We start from the raw sequence: 11,021 nt of genomic DNA, 5'->3' as shown, positions 1-11,021 counted from the left end.
GTCCTTTGGTGGATGGGCGAATTTGGATTTTTGAGGAAACCTCATCCAATGGTGGGGTGAGGTTTCCGAAATTAATTTAAAAAAATATGTTTGGGTGGAATTTTTTTCATCAATACATTTAGGTGAATGAATCTTATGGATGGAATTTTTTTTTCAGAATTTCATAATGTTTATTTTTGGCTTTAATGTTCTTCAGCTCCCTGAGGCAGCTCTCTGCCTCTAGGGAACTTTCATTGTGCGCCTCCCCGCACTGACTTCAGTGCTGGCCCTCTTCTTGCCCCCACTCCAGCAGCACTGGGCCTTTCAGCACGTGTTTAGAGCTGGTTGGCCATTAATTGGCCAGCTAGCATGAAGTCACGGTTGGGACCTGATCGCGGGCAGTGACCCGTTTGTCAGCCGCCCTTGGGTCTGCCCACTGCACCCGCCCAACGACCTGAAAATCTCGTCCAAAGTTTAACTGCTTCTTGAAACCTGTTTGTTCTGTCAAGTCATTACACTGACTAAGGTCATTTTAAGTTTAACACTATCCTGCTCACAGTTCACAATATTTCCAAGTTTTGTGTCATCTGCAAATTTAGAAATTGTGCCCTGTAAAACAAGTCTAGGTTCAAGAAAATCACTGGTGCTGTTACCAATCCCGTGGAACCCACTAGACATCTACCTCAAGTGTGAATAAGCACCATTCACCAATGTCATGATAATAGCTGATTGTGGTAGTGGACTCCAGTATTAGACATTACATGGTACTCTGTACTAGATAGGGGGTTACCTGACCTGGGGTTTGGAGGTCAGATAGCACATGCTGGAGCCAAGAAAATGTGTCATCAGTAAAGTCAGCTCAGCTGCAATGTCGACCATTTGTTTGCATCGTTGAAATAAAAAAAACAATACATGGTGTCACAAGAAGTCTAAACACAACGATGGAGGTTCTATAACCACTGACAGAGCTCAGTTTGGAGGGGAATCTCGCCAAAACCTGGAGGAGGATCCGGTAGTAATTTGAGCTGTACCACACCGCGATGGGCAGTAATAAAAAAGAGCCTCAGGTAGAGTCTGACATCTTTCTTCATTTAGCAGGGGAAGCAGCCCTAGAAGTTTATAAAACATTTATGTTTGAAAGTGATGAGAAACAAAATGACTTAAAAGAAATAATGGGAAAATTTGAAGGCTACTCCAGCCTTAAAAAAAAAATCACTTATAAAAGATACTGATTTTTTACATGCATGAAAGGCAGGGACAACACTAGTCAGTATGTAACTGGGCTGAGAAAATGAGCTAAGTTGTGTAAATTTGGAGAGCTTGAAGAATCACTCATCCAAGATAGAATAATTTGCAGGATCGCAAGTGACATTCTGAGACAATGGCTTTTGAGAGAAGTTGATCTCACGCTGGAGAAACCAATAAATATCTGCAGAGTGGCAGAGACAACAAAATGCCAAATTAAAGAGATAACAGAAGATGTTAAGCTGCACATGGTCAAGCAGTTAGATGAAGTTAAACAATATCAGCCCCGGGAAAGATCAAATAGACAGACTGTATGTATAAAGAACAAAACTGTGATTAAAACATTTAAATGCAGCTGATGCAGACCAGTACGTAGCTGTCCAGACTACGGAGAGCATTGTAAGAACTGTGAAAAACTAAATCACTTCACTAAGATGTGTAAATTAAAGAAAGTGCACATGATTGTAGATGGTGACACAGACACTAAAACTGAGCTTATGGTTGGTGCTGTAACAATAAATGCTAAAGACGATGAATGGAAGGTTGATTTATAAATTGCCAACATGATGGTGAATTTCAATCTTGACACAGGTGCACAAGCAAATGTTATCCCCATAAGCCTGTTTTGCAAGATAAGCAAAGAAAAACAACTAACTAAAACAAAAGTGAAGCTGTCTACTTATACAGGTGAAAAAATTGCAGTAGCAGGCAAGTGCACACTTAAAGTGAACTACAAAAAACAGTCTAAAGCATTTCCATTCATAGCAGTGAAAACTGATGCAAAACCCATTCTTGGAATCAAAGCTTGTGAAAATCTGAAGCTAATCAAAAGAATAATGACTGTCACCACTGATGACATCCTGAGAGAGTGTAAAGATGTGTTCCAGGCCATTGGTTGCCTAAAAGGAGAACACACCATCAAGATTGACGAAACTGTGACATCCAAAGTACACCCGCTCAGGAAAGTACCAGTAATGCTGAGAGACCGACTGAAAGCAGAATTGGATAGATTGGATGAACTTCACATCATCAAGAAAATTGAAGAACAGACAAAATGGATCAATCCAGTTGTAATTATAGAAAAATCAGATGGGAATCTGTGCGTCTGTCTGGATCTCTGAGACCTAAACCAGGCACTGCAAAGAGGGCAAAACCAGCTGCCCACAGTAGAATAGTGTAAGCTAACCAAGGCTAATTACAATTCAGTCTTGGATGCGAGTTCAGGCTTCTGCCAGGCCAAGCTGGATGAACGCAGCTCCTATCTCTGTACCTTCAACCCACCATATGGAAGATACAGGTTTTTATGCTTAACTTTTGGTATTAATTCAACTCTGGGGTGTTCCACAGAACAGTGAAGCAGCTGTTTGAAGGGTTAGAGAAATGTGGAAAACTACATTGACGATGTTCTGGTCTGGGGAGCCTCACGAGAAGAACACAACCACAGACTGAGGCAGGTGCTGGGCAGAGCTAGAGAAAGGAGTCTCAAGTTGAAGGAGGAATAGTGCAAAATAGGTCTTCATGAAATCAAGTACTTAGGACATGTGCTAACGAGGGAGGGACTGAAGCTGGACCCAAATAAAATTGAAGCAGTCATGAACATGCCACCCCCAGAATGTAAAAAGACTTGGAGAGGTTTTTGGCAATGGTGACCTATCTTGGGAAATTCATTACAAACATGTCAGTCCTGACAGTACCTCTCAGAGCAAAAACCATTACCTGGAAAAGCTCAGCAGGTCTGGCAGCATCGGTGAAGAAGAAAAGATTTGACGTTTCGAGTCCTCATGACATCAACTCTGTTCTTCTGCGCCGATGTTGCCAGACCTGCTGAGTTTTTCCAGGTAATTCTGTTTTTGTTTTCGACTTCCAGCATCTGCAGTTTTTTGTTTTTAGTACCTCTCAGAGATCCGCTACGATATAAAGTGGAACGGCACTAGGAACATAGTCACCAGGAAGCTTTGACTAGTCTGAAGAGAGCGCTTAGCAGCGGAATGCCCAAATAGAGAATAAAATGGTAGCAATTGTGTTTAGGCTGGAATGCTTACACCAGTTTGTCTATGGCAAAGACGTGGAGGTAGAGTCTGATCAGAAGAATTGGAAGCTATACATATAATACCCCTGAACTGTGCACCACCACGGTGCAGTAGGCCGTAGAACATTTTGCGGCACTGCACCCGTGTGCACCATAAAACATCGTCCTGCTGACCGCAGCTGCCACCTCCTCCCAGGCTTTTTTTGTTTAGTGCGGTGGCCTCCTCCTGCCATCCCAGAGCACGAAAATCCCATTTGATACCCACCTCTTCCACGAGGACCACGAGGCACTCTTCCGAGTAAGTGGGGCCGAGTGCCCACCCAACTTGCCCTCCCACCTGGGAGCTGCCTTTGCTGGTTTTAAAGCCCTCACCTGGTTGCCATTGGATGTGGCGCAGACAGGCTCCGGCCCCCATCCGGCTCTTCCGAATAATTCAGAAGACGCGTTTCTGAATGCGTTTCTCTATGGCAAAGACGTGGAGGTAGAGTCTGATCAGAAGAATTGGAAGCTATACATATAATGCCCCTGAACTGTGCACCACCACGGTGCAGTAGGCCGTAGAACATTTTGCGGCACTGCACCCGTGTGCACCATAAAACATCGTCCTGCTGACCACAGCTGCCACCTCCTCCCAGGCTGGGCAGATTAATTGGCCATCCAGCAAGGAAATTGCATTTGCAATGAGACTGTGGCCAGGAGCAGATTCCACATATGCTTCCGTTTCTGCTGAATTGGTGCGCACGCCAAACATGAAATTCAGGCCTCCCTCTTTGTTTTCACGCGTCAAATAAAATGAGGTGAAAGCAAAGTGAAAAGAATCAGTGACATGTCCAGCAACATGTCAAGTGATGTCTTTTGTTCTCTTTTTGCTGACGTTCAGCACCAAATCATTTGAATAACAAGAGTACGGAGTGGAGTGGTCATTTTGTACAGCATATATATACCACAGAGTAGAGGGCATTGCCACGTTAGATCAGTTACTCATCTAATTGTGAGCTCAAAATGGGAAAGGCAAGAACAAGTCTGATTTGTACAGGATGCTAGAGTTCTTGATTACTGTCTCCAGATTTTCAAGTTTATTAATTCATCTTGTCTCTTTCCACAGATCATCTTTTACGAGGACAGAAACTTCCAGGGACGGCACTATGAGTGCAGTAGTGACAGTGCTGACCTGTCCCCTTACTTCAGCCGCTGTAACTCCATCCGTGTTGAGGATGACTGGTGGGTGGTGTATGAGAGACCAAATTACACGGGATACCAGTATGTTCTGAGCAGGGGAGAATATCCTGACTACCAGCGCTGGATGGGATTCAATGACAGCATCGGCTCATGTCGCTCCTACCCATATGTAAGTTGTCTGTTTGCACATTCTACTCAAATCGAGATCTGGCAAATGTTCATTCAGCAAAGTAGCTAAGTTTGGAATTGTTATCCTGTTTTCATGCTTGACATTTGCAACATTAAAGATATACAGCTGAGTTCTTAAGGGTATAAATGTGCATTGGTAAAACTTGGAACTCGTTGGTCCTTGAAACCAGGTCAAGTAATTTTTCAGGCATTGCTGATGGCCATCTAAAACAGGGGTTAGGTTACTGAAAATGCAAAAGAGGGGCCTAAGATCTTGTTTTAGGTGCCCTCAGAGAAGTTTGATTGCCATGGATTCTTACATGGCAACAGAAAACGCCAAGAAATTATTTTTCCAAAAAGCCTTCCTCTTTGCCTAAAGAGAGTAGAAGTGCTTGACTCACTCCACATTCATTCTGATCACAACCTCTCCAACCACACCATACCACCTGCCATCTCCAGTACCCACTCTGATCCACTCCTGTGCCCTTCAAATGTACAAACTGCCCGCAGACGGTGTTTGTGCATCAAATGTTAATAAGTGCTGTTGCTGCTGATTCATTTTGGCCCTTATGTTGACATGTGTCTGCCTCCAAGTCTGGGAAAGAAATGGGACGAGATGAGCTTCTGCGTCGTAAATCCTATCAATTAGAGACTTTGACAATGACTGGATAAAATATTTACATAGAACTTATAGGACAGAAACAAGGCATTCAGCCCAACAATCTATTCAGTCAATGTAGTTGGGTTCATGTTCCATACAAATATACTCCCATCTCTCTATGTCAAATACGATCAGCATATCCTGGTATTAATTTTACCGACCTGCTTACCTAGCTTCCCCATAAATGCATCAACAGAATATTTTCTATTTTTGATAATAATTTTAACACATTGACTAAGTGGATCGATTCAAATATTCTGCACAACACCAACTAGACTTGTTCATATTAAACACACATTCATCTGATCAGAAGTGGATGTTATTGAATTGTGGGTTTAGAATGTCGTTTTAGACTGAGAAGCTTTTAGATAGGACTCATTGATGTAAATTATTAATGTTACATGGTGGACTATTTTCTTGTTCTAACCTGTTTTGTTACAATATAAGGCTAGTTTTGTAATGAAATATCAGCTAACTCGATTTCAGCGAGTGCAGCATAGAGACTCTCAGTCCCACTTCATATTGCATCAAAGATACATAAAAGTGACATCAGGGTAACGACATGAGCCCCTGAAAAATGCATATTGCTGCACCCAAACTCTTCTGATCATTTTATTCCCTTGGTTACATTGCCCTCATTAACTCCTCCTATTCCCCATAAAAACAGATGAATAAGTTAATATATTTCAGACCATCACAGACATTGATGAGTGAATTGATCCCATTCCATCACTCGCTTACCTGTGAAGCTATCCACTTGCACAATGCATTAATATTCATCAGAAAGCTGTTATAACTCATAATGTACTGATACCACACATAGCTCAGGCAATCGAGGTAGTCACATATTGTAGAATTGCATTCGCGTATCACCCACATAGAGGGACAGGAGAATATTAATCTGAAGAAGAAAGATAAACTTTTATACATTTGGTGTGGCCAATATAGAAAACAGTGGAATTGGGGTCGCTGAATATTTTTAAGGCAAAAGCAGACAGATTCTTGTTAGGCAAGGTAATCGAAGTTTATCTGGGGTAGATGGGAACATACAACTTGAAACACAAACAGATCAGCCATGAATGGCGGAGTGGGTTCTAGGGGTCGACTCGTCTACTTCTGCTCCTATTTCTTATGTTCGTATACCATTTGACTTGTGCAAAATTCCACAAACTTTGCACACTGTTCATCAGGTGAGAATATAATCCAAAAGTCCTGTTCGTGTTATTAAATTGTCTCAGCATTACTCTTATTGTTAGTGAGATCATCCTTCACATAGTCCCTTCTAATCCACCAGCTCCAATTTTATAAATAATTTCAGATGTATAGTTAATGCTATCATCATAAATATGGTTTTATTTCTCTTACAGTACCGAGGTGGAAACTACAGAATGAGGATTTATGAGAGACCTGACTTTGGAGGACAGATGATGGAATTCATGGATGACTGTCCATCTACCTACGATCGTTTCTGTAACCGTGACATTCACTCCTGCCAAGTGATGGACGGTTACTGGATCTTCTATGAACATCCCAACTACAGAGGCCGACAGTACTTCATGAGACCCGGTGAATACAGGAGATACGGTGACTGGGGTGGGTACAGCTCAACTATCGGATCTTTCAGGCGCATGAGAGATTTCTAGATTATTCTTGACAAATATGGTTTTGTTTTTCTGACATATGTGTCATCAGAATAAATATACAGAACTTTACTGCTGTTTCTCTCAAATGATTTGTATTTGGATTGGAAGGGAATCTTTTTATGATATTGAATGGGATGGGTAAAAAATACCTGAGACAATAGCTTCAGAGACATGTCCAGGATGATAAAAGGCAAATTTGGGGCATATATGAGAAAGTTTCCCATTATTGATACTGTCTCATATTGAATTAAAGTTGAGAATTCCACACAAATTGTGTCCATGACATTGTTTATTAGGTAAACCAATTTCATGATAATGCAAATCCACTTTCTGTGCCAGCCAAATATTTCTACTTCAGCATCATTGCACAGCAACCCTGTAGATTCTTCCACTTCCAAGGAAAGAAACATTTGCATTTATATCGTGCCTTCCACAGCTACCAAATGGCTCAATGAGCTTCACATCAAATGAAGTATTTTTCGTAGTATAGTAACTGTTGTAATGTTGGAAACACAGTAGACAATTTGTGCACAGCAAGTTCCCACAAGCAACAACGTGATTGAAAATGTCTGGATTGGAACAAACAGGAAGACAGGAACATTGGACTTAGGAGCAGGGGTAATACATTCAGCCATTGGAACCTGCTCCACCATTCAATAAGATTATGGCTGATCTGGTGGCGATTTCAACTCCTCTGCTGTCTGCCTTGACTTCCTTGTCTATCAAAAATCTGTTTAACTCTGCCTTGAATAAATTCAATGACTCAGCCGCCACTGCTCTCTGGGGAAGAGAATTCAGCATACTAATGATCCTTGGAGAGTAAACATTTCTCTTCACCTCAGTCTTGAACGGTTTTTTTGTGACATTGGTTGTGGGATAAATATTAGCCAGGGCAGTGGGATTAATTCCCCTGCTCTTCTTCAAAATAGCATTGTAGGATTTTTATTTGTCGCTTCAAAGGGCAAACAGGAACTTGGTTTAAGATCTCATGTGAAAGATGGCATCTCCAACAACGCAGCACTCCCTCAGTAATGCAGTGTATTGTCAGCCTGGATTGTTGGGCTCAAGTGCAGGAGCAGGACTTAAGCTCACAACCTTCATCGCAGAGGTAAGTCTGTTACAACTGAGTCATGGTGATATTATCTCAATCCCTTTTGAAAGTTATGATTGAATCTGCTTCCACCACCCTTTCAGGTAGTGTGTTCATGACAATTTTCTGTGTAAAAATACATTCTCCTTATTTCCCCTCTGGTTCTTTTGCCAATTACCTTAAATCTGTGCTGCCTGGTTACGCAACACTGGGTAGCATAGTGCTACCTCAGTGTGATGAAGGCTTTAAGAATTAAAAATAAAGAATTTTAAATTGTTGATAAATATGTCCCCTCATGTGACTCTGTTTAATGAGCAGGGCCATGTTATCAATGAAATGTTAACATTTTTATTTAAATTTTAATAGCTGTTGGAATGCTCGTCATGCTCGTGGCTGATGTTTCCCAAAAAATCCAAAGGCTTTTTTCCAATTTAATTGAATTGGACATTTAATGGCCTTATTAGGCCTGTTATTTGTCAACGGGCGCGTTGCCAACTCACGCACGCTCCCGTCGACCGAAATAAGGCGCAAGTTCGCGATGACATCAGGACGCTCACCCGACATCATCGTGCGTCGTTTCACACTCATTCGGGTCGAGCGCATGTCTACACGATGGGCGAAAAATTCTGGGCCATGGGTTGCACACTGGAATCATCTGCCATGTCATCAGCAGATAGCACTTGCCGTGGTCATTCAACTGCAGCTGGCAGACCGAGGTGCAGGAGGATGACAGCAGCATGACATCAGTTAGGACATCAGATATCAATCTGCATGATTTCGTGGAACCATGGAATGATTACAGCACAGAAAGATACTATTCGGCTCACCTTTTTTATGGCTTCACTGTACAAGAGCAACTCACCTAGTCCCACTCCACTGCGTTTTCACTACAAATAATTATATAATTAACTTTGAAAGTCTCATTTGAATCTGCTTTCACTACACCCTCAAGGCAGAGCATTGCAGATGATAAACACTGACAGTGTAAAACATCTTTTCCTCATGTTGCTGCTGCTTTCTTTTATCAATCACCTTAAATCAGTGTCTATTAGTTCTCAATCCTTCTGCCAATGGTTTCTCTCCATCTATCCTGTCCAGACCCCTCATGACACCATTTATCAAATCTCCTCTTAATCTTCTCTTCTCCAAGCAGAACGTGACAGATTCTCCAATCTACACACATGGCTGAAGTTCCTCATTCCTGGAATCATGCTCGTGAATCTTCCCTGCAGCCACTCTAATGCCTTCACAACTTTCTTAACGTGAGATGACCAGAATTGGACCCAATACTCCAATTGAACCCCCTGGTCCCTCCACTCCTGTACCCTCTATGATATTGTGCCCTCTTTTTTATATCATCTCTCCACATCTGCCTACCATTACAGATCACCTCATACTTCTCTGCATTTCATCTGCCACAGGAGCGTCCATTCCACCAGCCTGACTGAGGGTACAGCCCCCTCGTGCTGTCTGTCCACGGTCACATTTGGTTCTGTTAAGGATCTGACCAATGAGCCCTATGCGCAGGCAGTCTGGTGGGCGAGGCTTCATGACCAGAGTTCTGATCAAGCGTGTTGCCCCTGAAAAGCTATTTGTAAAAAAAAGGCAGAATTTTACATACCATAGGCAGGCAGGCATGTGCCCAACCCGATCGGACATAAAATAGCACACGATGATGTTGGGTTATCGTCCTGGCGTCATCAGGCACTCATGCGATATTACAGTCGGCGGCCACACACGATAGTCGGCAGTGTGCCCACCGACAATTAAGAGGCCTACTAATGCCATTAATGTAGTAATTGACCTGGATATTTCACTGCTTGTCCTTTGGTGGATGGGCGAATTTGGATTTTTGAGGAAACCTCATCCAATGGTGGGGTGAGGTTTCCGAAATTAATTTAAAAAAAAATGTTTCGGTGGAATTTTTTTCATCAATACATTTAAATGAATGAATCTTATGGATGGAATTTTTTTTCAGTATTTCATAATGTTTATTTTTGGCTTTAATGTTCTTCAGCTCCCTGAGGCAGCTCTCTGCCTCTAGGGAACTTTCATTGTGCGCGTCCCCGCACTGACTTCAGTGCTGGCCCTCTTTTTGCCCGCACTCCAGCAGCACTGGGCCTTTCAGCACGTGTTTAGCGCTGGTTGGCCATTAATTGGCCAGCTAGCATGAAATCACGGTTGGGACCTGATCGCGGGCAGTGACTTGTTTGTCAGCCGCCCTTGGGTCCGCCCACTGCACCCACCCAACGACCTTAAAATCCTGTCCAAAGTTTAACTGCTTCTTGTTGAAATCTGTTTGTTCTGTCAAGTCATTACACTGACTAAGATCATTTTAAGTTTAACACTTTCCTCCTCGCTGTTCACAATATTTCCAAGTTTTGTGTCATCTGCAAATTTAGAAATTGTACCCTGCAAAACAAGTCTAGGTTCAAGAAAATCACTGGTGCTGTTACCAATCCCGTGGAACCCACTAGACATCTACCTCAAGTGCGAATAAGCACCATTCACCAATGTCATGATAATAGCTGATTGTGGTAGTGGACTCCAGTATTAGACATTACATGGTACTCTGTACTAGATAGGGGGTCACCTGACCTGGGATTTGAAGGTCAGATAGCACATGTTGGAGCCAAGAAAATGTGTCATCAGTAAAGTTAGCTCAGCTGCAATGTCGACCATTTGTTTGCATCGTTGAAATAAAATAAACAATACATGGTGTCACAAGAATTCTAAACACAACGATGGAGGTTCTGTAACCACTGACAGAGCTCAGTTTGGAGGGGAATCTCGCCAAAACCTGGAGGAGGTTCCGGTAGTAATTTGAGCTGTACCACACCGCGATGGGCAGTAATAAAAAAGAGCCTCAGGTAGAGTCTGACATCTTTCTTCATGCAGCAGGGGAAGCATCCCAAGAAGTTTATGAAACATTTATGTTTGAAAGTGATGAGAAACAAAATGACTTAAAAGAAATAATGGGAAAATTTGAAGCCTACTCCAGCCCTAAAAAAAATCACTTATAAAAGA

The 11,021-nt window shown here is 42.3% G+C and overlaps 1 protein-coding gene across 1 annotated transcript; it reads left to right on the top strand.

Annotated features, from left to right (window-relative positions):
- Positions 1–1,658: 1,658 nt before the first annotated feature.
- Positions 1,659–6,904, top strand: LOC121284715 (gamma-crystallin S-1-like). The gene is made up of 3 exons (XM_041200269.1): positions 1,659–1,766; positions 4,320–4,601; positions 6,629–6,904. The coding sequence occupies exons 1-3, from the start codon at positions 1,659–1,661 to the stop codon at positions 6,902–6,904; spliced, it is 666 nt and encodes a 221-aa protein (XP_041056203.1).
- Positions 6,905–11,021: the final 4,117 nt, after the last annotated feature.

The sequence above is a fragment of the Carcharodon carcharias genome, chromosome 12, assembly GCF_017639515.1.
Source record: "Carcharodon carcharias isolate sCarCar2 chromosome 12, sCarCar2.pri, whole genome shotgun sequence".
Classification (NCBI taxonomy): domain Eukaryota; kingdom Metazoa; phylum Chordata; class Chondrichthyes; order Lamniformes; family Lamnidae; genus Carcharodon; species Carcharodon carcharias.
The sequence above is the reverse complement of the archived record's forward strand: the minus strand, read 5'-3'. Positions and strand labels throughout refer to the sequence as shown.